Source organism: Pantherophis guttatus, chromosome 4 (assembly GCF_059756535.1).
Source record: "Pantherophis guttatus breed Tessera chromosome 4, ASM5975653v1, whole genome shotgun sequence".
Lineage (NCBI taxonomy): Eukaryota > Metazoa > Chordata > Lepidosauria > Squamata > Colubridae > Pantherophis > Pantherophis guttatus.
The window spans coordinates 158,766,066-158,786,761 of NC_142066.1; the positions used below are offsets into that span (position 1 = coordinate 158,766,066).

The 20,696-nt window shown below is 51.9% G+C and overlaps 1 protein-coding gene and 1 long non-coding RNA gene across 2 annotated transcripts in view; one reads left to right on the plus strand and one right to left on the minus strand.

Annotated features, from left to right (window-relative positions):
* Window positions 1-20,696, minus strand: part of LOC117673241 (SCO-spondin-like) — a 123,176-nt gene that overhangs the window by 96,514 nt on the left and 5,966 nt on the right. The window contains exons 9-26 of the mRNA XM_087894296.1: window positions 20,019-20,101; window positions 18,868-18,996; window positions 17,568-17,718; window positions 17,032-17,272; window positions 16,182-16,320; window positions 15,258-15,384; window positions 13,950-14,122; window positions 12,695-12,916; window positions 11,357-11,522; window positions 10,034-10,286; window positions 7,083-7,263; window positions 4,920-5,014; window positions 4,560-4,816; window positions 4,338-4,472; window positions 3,575-3,777; window positions 3,062-3,189; window positions 2,181-2,290; window positions 921-1,076 (exon numbers count right to left, since the gene is read on the minus strand). Coding sequence (XP_087750422.1) covers window positions 921-1,076; window positions 2,181-2,290; window positions 3,062-3,189; window positions 3,575-3,777; window positions 4,338-4,472; window positions 4,560-4,816; window positions 4,920-5,014; window positions 7,083-7,263; window positions 10,034-10,286; window positions 11,357-11,522; window positions 12,695-12,916; window positions 13,950-14,122; window positions 15,258-15,384; window positions 16,182-16,320; window positions 17,032-17,272; window positions 17,568-17,718; window positions 18,868-18,996; window positions 20,019-20,101 — 2,949 coding nt within the window. The remainder of the gene's footprint in view (window positions 1-920; window positions 1,077-2,180; window positions 2,291-3,061; window positions 3,190-3,574; window positions 3,778-4,337; window positions 4,473-4,559; window positions 4,817-4,919; window positions 5,015-7,082; window positions 7,264-10,033; window positions 10,287-11,356; window positions 11,523-12,694; window positions 12,917-13,949; window positions 14,123-15,257; window positions 15,385-16,181; window positions 16,321-17,031; window positions 17,273-17,567; window positions 17,719-18,867; window positions 18,997-20,018; window positions 20,102-20,696) is intronic.
* LOC148114415 (uncharacterized) lies at window positions 10,271-13,036 on the plus strand. Its single transcript, XR_015734293.1, has 2 exons — window positions 10,271-10,353; window positions 12,891-13,036. It is a non-coding gene; the product is annotated as an uncharacterized LOC148114415 (long non-coding RNA).

A 20,696-nucleotide genomic window follows, 5' to 3' on the forward strand; every position in this document is an offset into this window, starting at 1 on the left:
AGGGCAGAGCGGTGGGGGATGTCCACCTGCATCAAAGGAGCATCGTGGGGAGAGGGACTTCCCTCCTGAAGAGGACTTCTCGGTCAAGGACTGTCTTGCTTGTCTTCTATGGATCTGGCCAGAAGGTTTACAAGACATAGCTAAGGTTTACAAGACATTGACTGCAGGCTAAGCTTCCCACAACCGTCCCCTTCACTCTCTCTCCCTGTCTCTTTCTCTCCCTCCCTCTCTCTCTTTCCCCCTCTCTCTCTGTGAGTCCTGTCCCAGCTTGAACCTCTAAGCAAGAATGATCTTTCACTCGGTCGAGAAAGGCATCGTTTCCTAGAAGTCAAGTGGGTCACAGTAGTGCAAATCCAGAGCTGAAATTTGCATGCCAAATTCCCCAAGTGAAACTGCCCCCCTCTAAGTCACTTCCCATTGCCTTCAGGTCATCCCCTTCCCCCCAATCATCCAATCATATTCATAGAGGACGGTTTTGGGACGGTTACCTGAAGCGTGGGACGGTATGCAGCTACAATCCGTTCTCAGATGTCTAGCCTTGAAGCCGTGTTTCAGGAAGGCACACTGAAGTGTTTCATTTCCCCCCGTCCCATCCAGCTCCCCACAGAGTTCGTGGCAGACTGGCACTGAGCAGTGACTCTGTGTGTGTGTGTGTGTGTGTGTGTGTTGTGTGTGTGTTGTGTGTGTGTGTTCAATCCACTCACCCAGCCTTCATTGGGCTGTAAGATCCCATTGCTTTGACTTCTGGGAATAACACCATCCCCAACCTATCTTCTCCATCTTCCCTGCCACCATCCCAAGGAAGGCCTTCCATACCCCCATTTCCTCCTCTTCCCTAGTTTCCCCTGGCTCTGTCCACAGGCACCAGGCAGCTCCGCCCTCCCCTTTACCCCAAGGCTGCTGCCCCTCTCTTATCTCACCATGCAACACTTTGCCTTCTGGACAGAAGCATCCCTCCACACAGGAGGCGGTCTCCATGGGGCAGTGCTCGGTGAGCTCCAGGCCGAAGTTCTGGCAGGTCGGCGGACAGGCGGGGCCGCAGGGGTCGTACTCCATCCCGTGGTCACACTGTAGAGCTGAGCAAGTGGAGGAGAGGGTAGGTAGAAGAGCAAAGCCTAGATCTGGGAGAGGGCCTCCCTTCAGCCAGGAGGCTCATTCTCCAGATTTTCCTCATCCCCAACCCAAAGGAACGCCAGATTTGCTGGAATGTAGCCTGGATAGAGGGAGGGGCTGCCTTCCAGAGGACCAAGAGAGAGCAAAACTTAGATAGTTTTGGTTGGACTCGTGCTGGAGCCCATCTTCGGGGAACGTCCCTCTCCAGATTGTGTGACGGTTCTCAGTCCTGCGATGCAGCTGGTGCCATGCCATGTCACGTGCATATCCATGCTGCAAAGTCGCAGGGATGACCGCACAACACCGAGTGATGCGCTTGCGGCCTGCCACAGAGGCAGCGTTCCTTCCTCCCGAGCATGGGAGCAAGGGGAGGAGCGGAGACCAGAACCAGGGACCTCGGAGAAACCGGTTTCATGAACAGCTGACCAGGGATGGGCCCTGGACCAGTCAAGACCAGGCAGCAAGAGCTGATTTGACAGAGGGACTCCTTCAGGGAGGGGAGGGGGGTCTATGACAATTCACCACCGCCAATTTGCTGTGGCCAATTCGCCACAGGACAACTAGCCACCTGTCAGGGTTCCAAGGAACACCCCCAACCAAGTAAGACTCCCACTTTCCCACAGCATTAAGTGTGGCAGCCCTGAAGATCCAAAAGAAAAGATGACCTCCTGGGCTGACACCACGGCCAACTTGCCGCGGGACAAGAGTGACACTAATATCAAAGAAATGGTGGAATAGAATCATTAAAGAAAGGAGGGACAGGAGGGTGAAATGTGAAGGATAAAAATTTAGAACAATTCTTTCTCTATTCGAAATCATGAAATTGATCCGTTGACCCGCGGCGAATTATCCCGCATTGAGTGAACTGTGGCGAGTTGGTGGCACTGAGTTGGCTGCGGCGAGTTGGCCATGGTGAGTTATCCCATTCTGTTCAGGGAGATGGAGCAAGAAGGATTTTTTGCTTGCTGGGCTCTTTTGGTCAGTCAGGGTAGTCCTCTGAGCTTCTGGCCTTCCCTAGACCCACCCCAGAGAAAGTCTCCTCCTTTCCAGCCTCCTCCAAAGCTTACGGCACAGTTCCTGGCTTCTCCAGCGTATGGAGACTCCTCGTTGGATGCATTCCTCGGCGTAAGTTGCAATAGCCGTACAGAGGCATTCACAGTCCCCTCCAGAGTCACACCTGAGCGAAGAGGAGAGAGAAAGGGGATCAGATCAGCAGGGGGTGAGGGCGGCAGAAAGTTCCCACACACACCCTGCTGTGTCACCAAGCCATTTATTCATTGGGCGGGGCCCAGCAAGACACAGCACAGTGCACAAAATTCAGTGGAACAGCTTATAAAATGTGCATGGAAATATAAAACCCCAGAGCAGTGAATTATTTTAAAAACACACAGTTCAAGCAACACATAAAATGAAGGTCTCATCACATTGAGGGGTGTGTGCCATCCCAAACCCCGGTGGCCTTGCACTCAATGGGAGAAGACCTTCACGTGGTGGTCTCTGAGCACAAATGGGAAAGCAGTTTCCTTCCCATCCATGATTAGCTGGCATGGATAGCATGTCACTTCTGTCTTGCCAAGGTGAGTGACCAGATTCAGCAGCTTCGGCAGGTAAGTTGAAGGATCCATTGGGTGGTGCACCTTTTTCTCCTGGTTTCTACTGGTTCGCTCCGGTTCAGGTGAACCGGTAATGGTAGTGGCAGGAGTCCCTGCCCCCCCCCCGGCACATCATCACGGACGCTCTGTGCATGAGCAGGAGGTTCTGTGCATGTGCAGAAGCGCCCCACGTGAACGAAGCAAGTGCGCGCATGCACACACTTCTGATTCTGAACCGGTAGCGAAGGTAAGTGGAACCCACTACTGTTCTCCTTCAACCTGTTCTTCCTAGTAGGAGAGCTTTACCCGGGTCCCTATCTTCCCACCGCTGCCCTCTTCAGCTGACCCTCACTCACCCGCAGGCATCGAAAACACACCACTCGTAGAACTGTTGGCAGGGCAGCTCCTCACGGCAACCGGCAAAGAGATCCTGAAGGAGGATCCCGCAGCGCTTCCGAGCCCACGTCGCACGGTGAGAATTCACCTGTGGGGGGGTAGAGATGTGGAGTCGTGGGAACACCAATAATCTCATTTTCCAATTTGCAACCACCAAAGGTCCCCCCAGCCACCCAGGACACGCGTTCATTCAATCCTACCAGAGAGTGAGTTTTTCAGGGGTGAAATGCTACCAGTTTGGACCGGTTCAGCCGAACCTGTAGTGATGGCAGCGTGAAGCTCCGCCCACCTGCTCGGTCGTCGTTACCCTCTGTTTTTTACCCTCGGTGCATGCGCAGAAGGGTTTGCGCATGCACAGAGGGTCCATGCGCGCATGTGATGCGTGCGTGACGCGTACACTTTCAAACCGGTAGGGAAGATAAGTAGACTTCACCCCTGGAGTTTTCCCCCATCGGCGCAATCACAGGTCGTACTGTGCAGGGATGTTCAAAGTCCTCGGCATTGACTTCAGGACACAGGAGGCTGATGCGCCAGGAGTTGCCAAAAAGGTCAGCCGTGGGCTCCACGATGCCTTGTTGACTGGAGAAGTCGTTCTCCGCATCACCGTCAAAATTCCCGCAGAGTCCTGCCACTCGGCCTTGGTACTTGGCTTCCAGTTTGATGTAGACCCGAGTGCCTGGGGAGGCAAGGACAGGATGAGGGGCTGAAGCCCAGTGTCCCATTCCAGTGCTGTGCTCACTTGATTTCAGGATACTGATTCAGGCTTAGGATCCTGAGACGAGTTACCGCAGCGTCATTTTTTTTTCAAGAACTATCAAATGTCAGCCATGAATGAGGTCCATTAAGACTTTCACAGCACGAGAGGTGAGCTTCTCACTGTTGAAACTGACTCGAATGTTCACTTATATTCTGCTTTGCTCACAACTTTTGCTCACAAGAATTGGGGGGTGGGATTCGAGTGCAAGGATGGGGGGGAATAGCTTCCAGGCATTGTTGGGTCTCCTCCTCAAGGACACCCAGAGCAGATGCCACCGTGTGATCGGCTGGTTCCCAAAACAAAATGAACAGAAGTGATTGGTGGACATGATGGACTGTGGGTGGCCCGCAGGGAATGGGGAAATGAACTGTGTGTGCTTTTGCACAGGAAGCTCAGAGCTGGTTTTGCTTCTTCTGTGCCAATGCAGATTTATTTAGTAAAGTTTATGTTGTTGTTGTTTGTTGTGTAATGCACCTCACCTCCGTCCCAGAGCACTGTCAACCCCATCTGCGTGAGGAGTGCCAGAAAGAGTCCAGCTCTTTCCAAGGTCAGCCCGTTCCCACTGTAGGTCTTGGGCGGCCTCACCGAGACGCCATTCACAGTCACGTCCTTTCCTAGCACAAGCAGAGAGAGGGAAGATCAGGAAGGACGCAAAGCTGCTGGGGTACGATGGCCTCCTTACGCGCCCACGACCGTCTTACCTCGGAGCAGGTGAACGGTCATGCTGCCGATCAGCACTACCACGGACTTAGTGCAGGTGGTGCCACTGGTGCCGCAGGGTACGTTCTCGGCGGTGACGGTGAAGGCACCGCTGTTCTCGCGGACCAGGACGTACTCGCAGTCCCCCAGGAAAGTGTACACCCGCCCGTCAAAGGTGATGTAGTGTGGATCTCCAGTAGCTACGCAGGTTGCCGCACAGTGGTGGTGGCTGCATTCCCAGCGCTGCTTTTTGCAAATGCTGGGGAGGGAGGGAGAGAGGATTGTGAGCCCCTGGCACCTCTGCTTTGGGGGAGGACATCCCTCCCAGTCTCCCACGCAGGCCTGAACAGACGTGTCCTCACCAAGTGTTGCAGTCCCTGGCGATGGTCTCGTTGGGCTGGTAGAGGTGGCCGTTGTGGTGACAGGGGCATTCCTCTGGGGACACGCAGTGCTCGTTCTGTGAGAGGGGAGAAGGGGCGAGATGGAGGGGCCGCCCTTGTCACCCTGAATAGACGTGGCTTGGCTAAGGGAGGGGAAGAGGAGGCTCCTGCAGCAAGAAAGGAAGCCATGCTCATCCGGCATGAACATAAAGATACGACGAGGGAGAGCTCATCTGGTTCCAAAGCCGTGATGTTTGGGTGAATCTTAGCTAATGCTCTCCATGGAGTGTGCAAAGCAGGAGCAGTGCCAGTGAGTGCCACTGCTTCTATGTGGGAAGACTGACAAAGGTCCTCTCCTTCATGGGGCTATGTGTGGCTGTGTGCGTGCGCGAATCAACAAAACCAGGCACCTCTTTTGGAGCGGTACAGGGTAATCGTCAACCTACCACCCCAATTGTGTCCACAATCTTTACTGCTAAAGTGGTTGTGTGAGTGGTGAAGCGACCCACAAACACTGGCTGGCAGCACAATGCCACAAATCCGAAAATCCTTAATCTCTACCAACACCGACACCAAATGGCACCAGCAGTTCACTTTCCAACGTCCCTGACCTGATGTAACCTCCTCAACACAAGACTCACTGATGACTGACCCAGCCCAAGACCCTCACTTGACACACCCACACCTGAAGTCCTTATAAACGGAAGAACGCCGGCATCCCCTAAACTGCACTGAAACAGGATGAAATGTTCGGAAACCCGCCCACAAGCTCGGAGAACGAACCTTCACCCTCATCCTACACCTGAGCTGCAGACATTCACCACAAAATCCACCAGTAGACACACTGACCTACAACCAGGTTATGAACCAGGGGTGAAATGCTCCCGGTTTGGACCAGTTCAGCCAAACTGGTAGCGATGGCAACCGGTGGTTTGGAGAACCAGTAGTGATGGCGGTGCGAGGCTCCGCTCACCGGCCCGGTCATTACTTTCTGGCTTTAACCAGGAAGTAACCTGTTTTTTACCGTCTGCGCATGCACAGAGGGTCCAAGCACGCGCAGCGGTTGGGAAGGTAAGTAGATTTCACCCCTGTTATGAGCCCCTCCAAACCAAAACAACCACACAGTCAACCAGAGACAGCGCCGACACTCAATCAACCCATGCAAGCCTCCCACCACCAGCAGTTCACCTCCCAATGACCCTCACCGGATGTAACTTCCCCATCACAAAAATCTCACTGATGACTCACACCTGACCCTTCACAAGACTCACCACAAGACCCTGACCTGACCCATCACAAGACCCTCACTCGACACACCCACACCTGAAGCCTTTGTAAACAGCACAACGCCAACACCCCGCTGAAGATTTTGTTGTGGTCCACCAGCAGCCTGCAGAGCTGGCAGTGGAGTCAGACAGTGAGGAGGCGGGGAAGGAACATGGGCCAGTCCTGGAGTCTGGGATAGGCCTGGATGAGGGCTCTGCGTCGGAGACAGAGATGGGGCCAGGGCCATCTGGGAGTGATACGCGGACTCCAGAGCCTCCAGAGTCGGACAACAGAGAGGTAGAGGAACAGGAGGAGCCTGTTCCTAGTGCACGCATGCACAGAGCTGCCAGAAGGTAAGAGCAGCTAAAGCAAAAGGGACGACTCGGGAGTAAGGCCAGGAGATGATTGGCCCTTCCCACAAGGCTTAAAAGAGAAACAAAGGCACTTGGGGCCTTTGCAGGAACGCAATGATGCTAACTTTATTTCCAGTCGGCATCTCTTGTTTGTTTCTGAACTTTGTGGGGCTTTGCCAAGTAAGGCCTTTAATAGGGTGTCAAAGAAGATAAAGGTTGGTGATTATCCCAAAGGACTTTTTCCGAAGGACTTGTTTTGGAACTAATTGGGACTCAGCTGGGAATGAACGTAATTCTCAGATGTTATAATAAAATAGGTTTGTTTGTGTCTTGTAATGACTCAGGAAGTCTAGGTCACAACAGATGTTACCTAGCCTGGTAACAAAACGTTCGGAAACCTACCCACAAGATCGGAGAACGCAACTTCAACCCCCACCTCCGCCCGGATCCATAAATCTCTCCCCAACAGGACAGGTGGAGAGTCCATATTCCCAAATGGTAGGGATGGCGTTTTCGGTCTGCTCACCAGGAAGACAGTGCCAGGAGGGCACACGCAGCCATCGGAGGCGCCGTCGCAGCTGAGGTTGCTCAGGAGACTCTCGCAGGTGAGGAGACAGGCGTTTAAGGAGTAGACGAGCTCTCCAGGACAAAGCACTGCACCGGGACAGGTCTCCTCTGTGCAACTCCAGGCCCCGTTCACACAAACACTGAAACACAACGGTGAATAATGTAGACCAGGGGTATCAAACTCAATTTCATTGAGGGCCGCATCAGGGCTGTGCTTGACCTCAGGGCCGGGTGGGCATGGCCAACTGGGTGGGCATGGTCAGCTTGACGTCACTCCCAAACTGCTGCCATGTTTCCTCTTCACACTGGGTAGACCAGGATGGCCCCATGGGCTGAATCTGGCCTGCAGGCCTTAAGTTTGACACCCCTGATGTAGACTCCCGCTCTTTTGCTCCACAGATGTGGGAACCCCTTGGCCTCTTGGACCACCGCCTGTCTGTTTCCCCATCTCACCTAACTTCACCAGCTGAAGGGAGCTTCTCCAAATCTGGACAAGTCCCACCGAGCCCAGCAGAGTTTGGCACCCAGCTACAGGTAGTCCTCGATTTACAACCGCAGGGTAAGTTTTGTGACCGTCAGAAGTTACAACAGCACTGGAAGTGGCTTAGAGGGGGAAAGTTTCACTTGGGGAATTTGGCGCGCAGATTTCAGTTCTGGCTTTGCACTACTGTAATCCACTTGACTTCTAGGAAATGATACCCCTCTCAAGTCATGTTCGTTTAGTGACCGTTGGAAGTTACAATGGCACTGGGAAAAGGGACTTAGGACCGTTTTTCATGCTTACGACCATGTGTCCGAATTTTGATCACGTGACTATAAGGGTCACGCACGGGGGTCGTGCAGCATCCCTGTGATCACGTGATCAAAATTCAGATGCCTGGCAACCGACGCATTTTTATGAGGGTTGCAGGGTCCCGAAGTCACGTGATTCCCCCGTTGCACGCTTCTGACAAGCAAAGACACTGGGGGAGCCAAAAGCACTTCACAACTATGTGGTGAATTTAACCACTGCGGTGATTCATTTAACAATGGGGGCAAGAAAGGTCATAAAATCGGGGCAACATTCACTTAAGGAATGTCTCACTTAGCAATCTTGGGCTCCTTTGTGGTCGCATGTCGAGGACTACCTATTGTCAGGGTTCCAAGTAATACCCCCGAGCTCTGAGGGAGGTAGCGGGTATTCCCCTCAACGAATAGTTTTATTTGGATATACTATATTGGCACAGGCTGGTGAAAACCGACTCTGAATATTCCCACGGTTTTCACCTAATTAAAAATAAAAGTTTTTCCCCTTCCCCAAACAATCAGTCACATGGTCCAATCAAGGTGTCATCCGGTTGCCTGGTAACTTACTCCTCCTCTCTCTGACTAGCTGTGGAAATGTCCTTGGTTCCCAGGAGAAAATATTTTGTTTTGGCTACAAAACTCCAGCTATCTCGATTCCCTCCCTCCAGTGACAACACTGAAGCCTCAAAATGGCCATGGTCAGATTAGCTTCAGGGTTGACACCTATACTGCAGTGGTGGGTTTCAATTTTTTTTTTATTACTGGTTCTGTGGATGTGGCATGGCTTGGTGGGCATGGCTTGGTGGGTGTGGCTTGGTGGGCATGGCAGGGGAAGGATACTGTAAAATCTCCATTCCCACCCCACTCCGGGGGAAGGTTACTGCAAAATCCCCATTTCCTCTCCATCAGCTGGGACTTGGGAGGCAGAGAATAGATAGGAACGGGGCCAGTCAAAGGTGGGATTTACCAGTTCTCTGAACTACTCAAAATTTCCGCTACCGGTTCTCCAGAACTGGTCAGAACCTGCTGAAACCCACCTCTGCTATACGTCACAGGACATGATACATTAGGCTGAGCCTCCCCAACCTTTCACTCCCAAGCTATGCCCACTTGATGGTCTCCTGGGGCACCCATGTCCATCCCTCTGGTCCTCCAGAGGCCCTCAGCTTCTCAGCCACTGTCCGCCAGGATTGGCCTCTGGATAGCCGGAATGCTCCCATCCACAAGAGCGAGACTGCTGGAATCGTGTGGCAGAGACATTCAATGAAATCAACCTATCCTGTGGGAGAGACTGAGACAGGTCACAGGGTGATTTCATCAAACATCTCTTGTCACTCTGTCGAATTGTGTGATGGAGACGGCATGGGGATGTGCCGGGTGGGGCTGTGTGCAAGTATACAAGAACACCAGCGCGTAGATCGTGGCTGCAGCCCTGTTGCCGAAAAATGTTTATTCAGCTGCCTTTCTGGTGCTGAAATGTTTGAGATGACAATGATGGAGGAGGAGGAGGAGGAGGAGGAGGAGGAGGAGGAGGAGGAGGAGGAGGAGGAGGAGGAGGAGGAGAAGGAGGAATAGAAACATAGAACTAGAAGGGACTAGGAAGTCTCCTAGTTCAATCCCCTGCCTAAAGCAGGAGATTTTGTATCATCCCAGAGAAATGGAGGGAGGGAGGAGGGGGAGGAGGAGGAAGAGGAAAAAGAGAAAGAGGAGGAGAAAAAGGAGGGGGAATAGAAACCTAGAGCTAGGAGGAGGAGAGAGAAGGGGGAGGAGGAGCAGGAGGAGGAGAAGATGAAGATGAAGACGAAGAGGAACCATCCTGCAGCTATGAAGGTAGTTTCCCTCTATCTACATGAGTAACTGCCCCGTGCCGAGAGAGAACAGACCGGTGTAAAGCAGAACTGTTGAGCTTCCTTCTGGCTCCATAGTTCTGAGATGTCTATCTCTGCTTTTGCATCCACAGGGATGTCTGTACCCTCCAGTTAACACAACTTGCTTAAAAGCTTTTCTGAAGAATCATGTCTTCCCCTCCTCAGCCCACTTCCTGGGAGTCTCCGCACAGACTGAAGCACCAGAACGGTACCTGTTACAAACCCGTGATGGTCCTTGGCCCCGCTTGCAACCTACCAGCTGTTGCAACTCCTCTGGATTTTGCTGCCGGGCGGGTGAGCCTTCTCCTGGTGCAGGCAAGGACACATGGCCGGCTGGACGCACTGCCCTTCGTGGTCCAGCACCAGGCCTTCCGGGCAGTTGCATCCAGCCACGCAGGCAGGGTGGAGGTCCTCGCAGACACCAAATTTTTCCACAGGAAGGTCACTGCAGGTTCTTCCGCAGGGGGTGGCGCATTCTTGGTAGACCTGGCCCCCGGAGCACTGCACCGCTGTGAAGAATGAGGGAGAGGCCACGGTGTGTGGATTCCATCTTGAATATCCACTGCAGACAGGCTGGTGAGATGTCCTGTTGCAAGGGGCTGAACTGGCGAGGGGGCAGTAGTGGAGGACCAAAGAGGGGTTGGTAGACTCATGCTTGGAAAAGAGACCACCAGGAAATCCCAAGGCAATATGCTCAACTGGGAATGGGGGGGAGCAGGGAGGGGGGGCACAGGGCATCAATGCTGTGGCCAAGAAGACTATTTAGATATGTTCGGGGAGGGGTCTTCCCCAGCTAAGCACAACCCAACCCAACTGACCCAACTCAACCCAATCCAACCCAATCCAACTCAACCCAACCCAACCCAACCCAACCCAACTCAACCCAACCCAACCCAACCCAACCCAACTCAACCCAACCCAACCCAACCCAACCCAACTCAACCAAACCCAACCCAACCCAACCCAATCCAACCCAACCCAATCCAACCCAACCCAACTCAACCCAATCCAACCCAACTCAACCCAACCCAACCCAACCCAAGTGACCCAATCCATGAGCGATAACTGCAAGGAGAGCAAACCCTCCCAGGTTCTCCAGACCTCCTTATGACCCTTGCATTGGGTTGGTAGAGTTGGATTGGTTTAGGTTGGGTTGGATTAAGTTGGGTTGGATTGGATTGGGTTCAGTTGGGTTGGGGTGAGTTGGATTGGGTTGGGTTTAGTTCAATTGGATTTATAGTCTGCCCAATTCCTAATGACCCCAGGTGATCAAGCAATCCTTAATTTCTCTGGGCACCATTTTGGATCAACATATCCCTTTTCTCGGCCAAGCACTCATGAGGAGGTCAGCCTGATCATATCTGCTCCCCTTGGTTCTCTTCCTATTCCTCATCCCCCCACCACTTCCACTCTCCATTTTCCCAGACTGGAGGCCACTCAATGTAGGTGTAGTTGGTGGGAACTGGGCCAACGGCTCAAAGTCAAAGCCTTGGTTAGCCTCCCACAGGTTTTCCTTTTGCCCATTGACAATGTCCTCACCCCTTCCTTCCTTATCGCAGGAACCCCCCAGGGGACTTACGGCAGAAGCTCTGGTTCCTCCAGGCCACGAGGGCTCCCTCCTGGGCACACTGGTGGGCATAGGCAGCCAGGGCACCACAAAGACAGTCATCCTCAGCTGAACAGCTGCACACATCCTCCAGACACAGCTGGTAGAAGGGTTCCCGCTCCACTAGGTTGTGACAGAGCTGGCGAGAGGGGTGGCAGAAATTGATGACCCTTAAAGAAGCTCCATGGGTGGTCCATCTGAGCTGATTGATGTGGTGAGGGAGCGTCGTGGTGGGCACGCTCCTTGACCCAGGTAGGGTCTCGAAACTGCCTTTTAAAGGGACTTCAAGACTTCACTGCTGTGTCCAAGTTAGGACACCTTAGGGCCATGATGGCGAACCTATGGCACACGTGCCACAAGTGGCACGTGTAGCCATATCAGTGAGCACCCCAGCTCAGCTCCAGCACGCATGCCAGCTGATTTTTGGGCCTTCTAGGCCCACCAGAAGTAGGGAAACAGGCTGTTTCCTGCCTCCGGAGGGCCTGGAGTGAGTGGGGAAGGCCCGTTTTTCTTTCTCACTTGGATCCAGATCCCCTCTATGCATCTGGGGAGGGCAAAAACAGCCTTCCCAATCCCTCCGGAGATCCTCCGGAGGCCCGAAATGGCCCGCGTAGAATTATGGGTGTGGGCACACATGTGCACAAACCTCCCCCCCCTTTCTGGCACGTGATGGCAAAAAGGTTAGCCATCACTGCCTTAGGGCATATCAACTTCAGAGCTCTCAGAGAAATGGATTTCAATTCCCTAGGTGAGGAATTCTGGGAGTTGAAGTCCACACATCGCTAAGGTTGAGAAACGCAATGCTGTGTGGATTATGCCACCTTTTTTGGTCTTCTACAGCAGGGATCCACAACACGTGAGGTGCAGCTTGGTACCGGGCTGTGGCCCATTCAGAACTGGGGCACCCAAGTGGCAGGCGCGCATGTTTATGCAGCTTTATTTGTGGGAGTGGCAGGCGGGCTTGCCTGTCACTTGTGGAAACGGAGCTGCGAGCGCTTTCACGCTCGCCTGCTGCTTGTGCAAAATCGTCCCCTATCCACCCCCACCACTGCCGCTGCTGATGCTGTCGCCGGCCTGCAAAGCCGGAAAGGTTGTTCTATAGGAGTCTTCAATCTTGGCGACTTGAAGATGTTGTAAAATGGGGCAAAACCCCACGTAAGCACGTTCCCATGTAGAAATTTGAGGTTCAGTTTTGGTCCTGATTTAAGTAGAGTCTGGAGTGGCCCCCCTAAAAGGCAGTGGAAGCCCCGCCTCCTTTGCCCATAGGCCCCTCCCAACAGCACACCTGGAACAACAGCCCTCCTCTCTCACCTGGAAGGGTGCGCTGTGGACAGCCGCACAAGCTGTCTCAGCGTACTGCCGCCGTTGGGTGTAGGTGCTGCAGGAATCGAAGAGGACGTCCGCAGTGGGGGGACAGGCATGGGGGAGTTGGAACTTGTGGGCAAAAGCAGCCACGCCAGGCTCCACGTCACCCTCCGGGGTGGTAAACTCGTCCTGCTGGTTCCAGTTGTAGGTCCCACAAAGGCCTCGGACCTGGAGGAAAGCGGGCAAGAGCCGGCACAGGTGGCAATTCTCTATCGGACACCCGGAGGCCTCCCGCTCAGCCTGACGGATCTGGGGATTGGCTCTCATCCAGAAGCAGCTCAGGGTTCAGTTGTTATGGTGTGATATCATTTATTGCATGTGGCAAGCGAACAGGGAGAGAGGGAGGGAGGAAAGAAGGAAGGAAGGAAGGAAAGGGAAAGGAAGGAAAGAAAAAAGGAAGGAAAGGAAGCATGGAAGGAGGAAGGAAGGAAGGAAAGAAATAAAACAGAAAGGAGGGAGAGAGGGAAGGAAGGAAAATAAAGGAAGAAGGGAAAAAGGAAAAGAGAAAGAAAGGAAAGGAAAGGAAAGAAAGAAAGAAAGAAAGGAGGGAAGTAAAGAAGGAAGGGAGGGAGGGAGAAGAAAGTGGGAAAGAGAGAAGAAAGGAAGAAAGAAAGGAGGGAGGAAGAGAGGAAGGGAGGAAAGAAAGGAAGGAGGGAGGGAGGAAGGAAGGAAAAGAAGCATGGAAATAGAAATGAAGGAAGGAAAGAAGGATGGAAAGGAGGGAGGGAGGGAAGGAAGGAAAATAAAGAAGGAAGGAAGAAGGGAAAGAGGAAAGGAGAAAGAAAGAAAGAACAAAAGGAAGAAAGGAAGGAGGGAGGGAGAGAGGGTGGGTGAGAGGGAGGAAAATAAAGAAGGAAGGAAAGGAGAGAGGGAGAAGAAAGTGGGAAAGAAGGAAAGAAGGAAGGAAGGAAAGAAAAAAAGAGAGAGAAACAGGAAGGGATTGGAATAAAGAGAAAGGCAGGTCAGGGAAGAGAGGGAGGGGGAGAGGGTGGGGGAGGAATTCGGAAAGAGAAGGATGCCACTGTGCAGATCAAGGCGCCAACAACCCCCAGCAGGAAGGAGGCACCTGCCCCACAGCTTGCTGTGCTGAACCGCCACTCTGGTTTTAAATAAATTCCTCCCATCTGGGGGATCCCCCTCCTCACACCCAGCCACCCCCTCCCCAGGAGGCATAGCTGGCAGAAGCCCTCCCGCGACTCACCTTGTGGGCAAAGCTGGGCTGGAGAGTGATGTAGGCGGCGGGGAACTCCAAGCCCCAGAACAGGTGAGCCCCGAAGGCCTGGAGGAGCAGGAAGGCGGAGGAGGCACGGCGGACAGTCAGGTCAGCGTTGCCGAATGGGAGGGCGACGTCCTGGCCATTCACTGAGACGGCTCCTGGTTGGGGGGAACAGAGAGGAACAGAGGAAGGTGACCAGGCGCCCGGCAGGGAATGACTAGGGAACATCACCAGGGCTGGAAGGGAAAGGCGGAAGAGGGGGGAGGGGGAGAGCGGGGAGAGCGGGGAGGACTCTCTGAGCTTAGTGGTTTACTTGCAGACACTTCACAGCCCAGCTAGGTAACAACCTCAGTGCTAGAAAGGTGCGTTGATCTCTGTTTACCTACAATTGCTCGTCTTGACACTATTCGTGGGAGTGTGATTTTTCCCGCCTTGTTTGTTTGTTTGTTTATTGATTGATTGATTGATTGATTGATTGACTGATTGATTGATTGATTTATATGCCGCCCTTCTCCGGAGACTCAGGGCAGCTTACAATGCGTTAAGCAATAGCCTTCATCCTTTTGTATATACCAGCTTAGCGGTGTTCTTTTTTTTATACAAAGTCAGCTTATTGTCCCCCACAATCCGGGTCCTCATTTTACCTACCTTGAAAGGACGGAAGGCTGAGTCAACCTTGAGCCTGGTGACATTTGAACTCGCAGTAATTGCAGGCAGCTGGTGCTACTTAACAGTGCTTTAGCCTGCTGTGCCACCCAGGCTCTTTTGATTAGTATTGTTTGCTGCTGGATTGCTTGTCTGGTGTTAGTCCCTGCTTATCTGGGCTTCACTTTCTGTAGGATCCTGACCAGTGGTGTTATTCAGCCGGTTCGGACTGGTTCAGGCGAACTGGTAGGGGCGACCTTCTGCCCACCCGCCCCGGCACTATGCCATCCTATTTAGCCACGTTTTCTAAGTGTGCAAGCCGCATTTTCGATGCGCGGTGAAGCGGTGGTAAAATTATGTGAAACCCACCTCTGATCCTGACATTTCATGACCCAACTAGGGAACACCATCAGTGTTAGAAGGGAGTGGGGTTCGTGGAGAGGAGGAGGAGCAGGAGGACTGAGGGGTTCTTGGTGCTCTCTGAGCTTCATGGCTTTCTTGCAGATATTTCATGACCCAACTAGGGAACAACATCAGTGCTAGAAGGGAGGGCAGTTTGTGGAGAGGAGGAGCAGGAGGAGGAGGAGGAGGACTGCACGGTGGTCTTTGTTACCCACCAAAGGTAACTGGCTGGACCCTTGGTCTCACCTGAGAAGGACAGCCGGGTCGAGGTCTTCTGTACAGTGATGGTCACAGCCCGGAGACAGCTGACTGCTCCCTGGTTCCCGCATGGCTCGTTCTCCACTTGGATCTGGATTTTCCCGTTCGTAAAATCCTGCGGGAACACAGATAGTCCTCGACTTACGACTGGTCTCTAAGCGAGTCTCCAAAAGTTATAGGATGGACCCTCCAAAAGGTACTTACAACCCAGATTCAAAGAACTGATGGCTGCCCGCCCCTCCCGTGGTCACATGACCAAAATGTGCTCCCTTTTTTTTTTGGCCAGAAATCGATGTTTCTCGGGAAAAAAAAGAAACTCGTTGCAGACAACAGGTTTGCTTAATGATGGCCGCTTAACAACCTCAGCTTAAGGATCTCAGCGCTCATTATAGGACTGCGGCACTCGCTTAACAACCATCAGGGGAAAAAATTTAATATCACGTGGGTGCCTTGATTTATCACCTTTCTGACTTACAGGCAGTCCTCGACTTACAATGATTCACTTAGTGACCATTCGAACAGGGGTGGTATTCATTTACCTTCGCTCCGGTTTGCAAATGTGAGTGTGCGCACCTCCTCAACACATGCGCAGAGCTTCTGCGCGTGCGCAGAGAGTCAAAAACGGGATGTGATGACTTCCCACCGCCGGCGCTACAGGATCACGCGATCCAGATAGAGCCAGCTGAATTTCACCACTGCATTCGAAGCTGCCCAGGCACCGAAAATGGGACTTGCGCCTGTTATTCACACTTACGACTGTTGTAACATCCTTGTGGTCCCATGACCAAAATTCGGAGGTTTGGCAAGTGACACATCGGTCGCCATGTCCCAGGGTCATGCAATCCCACTTTTACGACCTTCGGATGAACCAAATCAACGGGGAACCCAGGCCCCTCCCCGCCTGTCCCTCACCTGCACCAGGACGTAGTGGCAGACGCCACGGAAGGAGTAACGCTTCCCGTCGAAGGTCAGGTAATGAAGGTGTCCGTGGAGGATGCATTCCCCGGCGCACCGATCCTGAGAGCAGACCCACTGACCCGCTCGGCACGTGCTGTGGGAGCAAGCGACAGGTCTGTCTGAGTGGGGGGAGGGGTGTTTGGGGCGAGACCCCTGCCTTTCCCCCAAGCCAAGCCGGGCTCTGACGTTTACGTTGGCAGAAATTTAAATGTTCAGACGTCTCGTGACCCAACTAGGAAACATCACCAGTGTTAAAGGGGAGGGGGGTTTGCAGGGAGGAGGAGGAGGAGGAGGAGTAAGATTGTCGGGTCTTTGGTGCTCTCTGAGTTGGGTAGTTTCCTTCCAGACATTTTATGGCCCATCTAGGTAACATCATCAATGCTGGATGATTTGCAACTCACTTCCTTCCAGCACTGATGATGTTCCATAGTTTGGTCATGAAACGTTTGCAAGAAATCCACCAAGGACCCCCACAGTCCCTTTCCTCCTCCTCCTCCTTTCTCCTAGCACTGATGATGTTCCCTAGCTGGGTCATGAAATGTCTGCCAGCAATCCACCAAACTCAGAGGGGTCTCGAGGACCCTACATTCCGTGGGTTCCCCCACCCCAACTTGAGGTTTGCTGCCCACCAAGTTGGCACTCACAACAGTGCCATCAAGCTCAGCCCGTTTCCTCTGTGCACGTCCAGAGTTCTCACATCTCATCTCTGCCACTTTGGAGCACAAGGCATCCCCCCCCCATTTGGGCACCCAAAGCCACCCTCAGGTGACTCGGAGCCACGCGTGACCTCTCCCCTCCATCTTACCACAGGTTGCAACGCTGTTGTAGAGTCTCTCCCGAGCGGAACTTCTGCCGGTGGTGAAAACAGGGACACCGGCTTTGGGGGACGCAAGACCCCTCCTCCAGATAGAGTCCCGGGACGCATTCGCAGCCGCTCACGCATTCCTGTCGGCAGAGGTCTCCGGCCACAGTGCCCACCGCTGCGCAGCTGGCCGGACAGGAGGACACACAATCCATGTAGCGTTGTCCCGGTCCACACGGCTTCTCTGTGGGAGGTGGGACCACAATCGATGGGTTGAATTTGGGGAGAGCAGGAGAGCAAAGATTACAGAATCAGAGAAGGACAGAGTTGGAAGGGACCCCAGAGGTCATCCAGTCCAACCCCCTTCTCAAACAGGAGACCCTTACGGAATTTGAAGAGCTGGAAGGGACCTCAGAGGTCATCCAGTCCAACCCCCTGCTCAAGCGGGAGACCCTTACAGAATCACAAAGTTGGAAGGGATCTCCCTCTGTCCTCCCTCCTTCCCTCCCTCCCTTCCTTCCTGGTCCGTGGCCCCTTACCACAAAAACCAGCCTTTCTCCAGCTGATGAAGACCCCTCTCTGGGCGCACTCGCGGGCGTAGCTGGCAAAGGTCTCGCAGGCGGCAACGGGACCTGCCCATCGGCTGCACAACAGATACTTGCATGTGTCGTAGAAACTGTGGGGGTCCACCTGCAGGGGGTGAGGAAGGGACAAAGCTTCAGGAGTGGTGGGGAGGAAGGGAGGCAGGCTGTACAGGTCATCCTCAATTTACGACCGTTCATTTAGTGACCGTTCAAAGTTCTGACAGCAGTGTAAAAAAAGAAGCGTTTTTCACACGATCATTGTAGTGTCCCGGTGATCCAAATTCAAACGTTTGGCAACTGACTCATAGTTGTGACAGTCTCAGCGTCCCAGGGGGGTGTTACCCGATCGCCTTTCGATGACTTTCTGATGAGCAAAGTCAAGGGAGAAACTGGATTTATTTAATAACTGTGTGACGAACTTAACGACTGCGGAGATTAAAACGGGACAAAGCTCACTTCCCAAATGTTTCACTCAGCGACAGAAATTTGGGGCTCCCTTTTTTTTTTTTATCAAACCATTGATAAAATATCTCCCATATCAAATAGTATTGTTTATCTTCCTGTTCTCTTATTTCAAATGTTTTATTTTTTTTATTTATTTATTTTATTTATTTATTTATTTCAAATGTCAATCTACACATTTCAGCACAGTCCAACATTTTCATAATAATTTCTTCATCGGTAATTATCTTCTCTCCTTTCCAGTTTTTGGCAAATACAATTCTGGCCGCTGTTAAAATGTTCACAATTAAGTATTGTAGTTCTTTATTAAATGTCTCTGGTAAGATTCCTAATAAAAATATTTCTGGTTTAAAGTCAATATGTCTCTTTGTCATTTTTTCTAACCACGTATGCATTTTAGTCCAAAATTTCAAAAAAATTTCCAAAAGTATGGAGATGAGATAGCATATATGAAATGTTTAAATATTCATCTTTAGTTTAAGTAAAGAATAATTGCTATATGAGGAGATTTGGAGAATTGTAAGCACGAAAGGATCTTAACCAATTGAGATGCTGTCTATAATTGTTTGTAAGGGTGACATTTTTATGTTATCGTTGTTGTGTTTTTTTTGTGTGTTTTTTTTAAAATTTTAATCTAAAATAAAACTTTTTCAAAAAAAAAAAAAAAAGAAATTTGGGGCTCCCTTGGGCTCGTAAGTGGAGGACTGCCTCGCGACCCTCGTGGTGGCAGGGGGAAATACCTGACCGGTGTGTGTGTGTGTGTGTGTGTGTTTGTGCACAACTGACTCCTCACCTGCATATGACACTGGCTGAAAGGACGAGAGAGTAACTTTTGGCAAGTAGACTCAGCGGCCTCCTGAACATCGCCGTCCTGCACTGCGTCACAGCGGTGCGGCCCCTCCACGGCGTCTCTGCACAGGCTCTGCAGCAAGCAAAGGAAGAATGTAATTAATTGATTAATTTAATTAGAAGAGAAAAGAGGAGGGCTCTTGTTAGGGTGTGTGTAAAAAGTATTTGTTGCTTGTGCAACGAGCAGAGCAGAAACACACAGGGAAGGAGATAAACGTGCAGCTCGTGTGAGAAAAATACTGTATATACAAGATAACAAGCAGTCTCGGTGTAGGTAAAACAGTCCAAGGTCATAAACAGTAATATCAGTCCAGTAAGTATCTTCCCTTACCAAAGCAAACAGACTTTAGTAACTCTTGGTATATAGTACCATATAACAATCCAGTCTAACACCAATCAGCAGAAAGACGCAGGAAGCAACAGGAACAATCAGGAACAAAGAACGCTTCTCTGCGCTGCTTATGTATGCACTGTAGCCTAATTACAGGGTTCAGCAAACCCTGATTACGTGGCTCAGTTGTTTCTTAAAGAAACAGATATATTGCCTGACCAACAAGTTAGGAGTAAGCTACCAGCTGAACCTAACAGCTCTCCAAGACCACCAATATAGGTGGTACTCAGCTGGTTCGGACTGGTTTGCCTGAACCGGTAGCAGAACTCATGGCCTCTGTGCCATCCTATTTAGGCATGTTTCTGAGGCCGGGGGCATGCATGGAAGGCCTGCATGCCAGCAAACTGGCCGGGCAAATGCATGGATGCGCGCGTGCTCACATTTGCAAACGGGCAGGGAAAGTAAGTTGAATACCACTCCTGTCTCCAATCCCCGGTCCACGGAATGTCAGCAGCCGGTCCGTGCAAACCAGCAAAGCCCATCCGTGGGATGCAGGCAGCACACAAAAACGACACCACCACCCCTTCGGTCCCAGGTGAAACTTTCTGCATTGATTCCCTTAACATCTGTGGCCAGAAAGCTCATGAAATGGGACATTTAACAAATGTCTCGCTCAGCATCAGAAATGTGGGGTTCCGTTGCGGTCGTAACTCAAGGAGTACTTGGCATCAGATGCAAATGATTGCAACGCCACTGGTACCTACCAGCCCGGTCTCTGGAATGCGCCACGAATTGCCAAAGCTGGCCGCCAGCATGACCACATCCCCTCCCACGCGCTGGAAATCATCTGTGGGCACAGAAGGGAGAGGATGTGGGGAGGGTCCAGAGGAGAAAATCGAGAGCCATTAGGGGGGGGTGGAAGAAGGGAAGGGGGCTTCCGACATCTTGAGCAGTTTAGGATACTGGGAAGCTCTCTGGACGTGCCCACTGCCCCAAAATTCGGCTGTAGGGAAGAGGGGGAAACAGCAGCCCAGACAAATAGAAAAGCATAACAGAATAGCAGAATAACAAAATAACAGAATAATAGAATTGCAAAATAATGGAATAATGGAATAATAGAATAGCAAATAACAGAACAGCAGAATAGTAGAATAACAAAATAGCGGGAAAACGGAATAGTAGAATAGCAGAATTACAGTATCACCAAATTGGAAGGTACCATGGAGGTCTTCTAGTCCAACCCCCTTCTCAAGCAGGAAACCCCATATAATTTCAGGCAAACTCTGATTGTCCAAGCTCTTCTTAAAACCCTCTTCTTCAAAGGGGCTTCATTGTAGAGATCCTCAGGGGTTTCCCAGGGACCCCAGATTCCTCCTCATGTCCAGGCAGGATTCCATTGGTCCCACTCCCCAAAGCAGCCAATGGACGCTGTTTCCATTTCT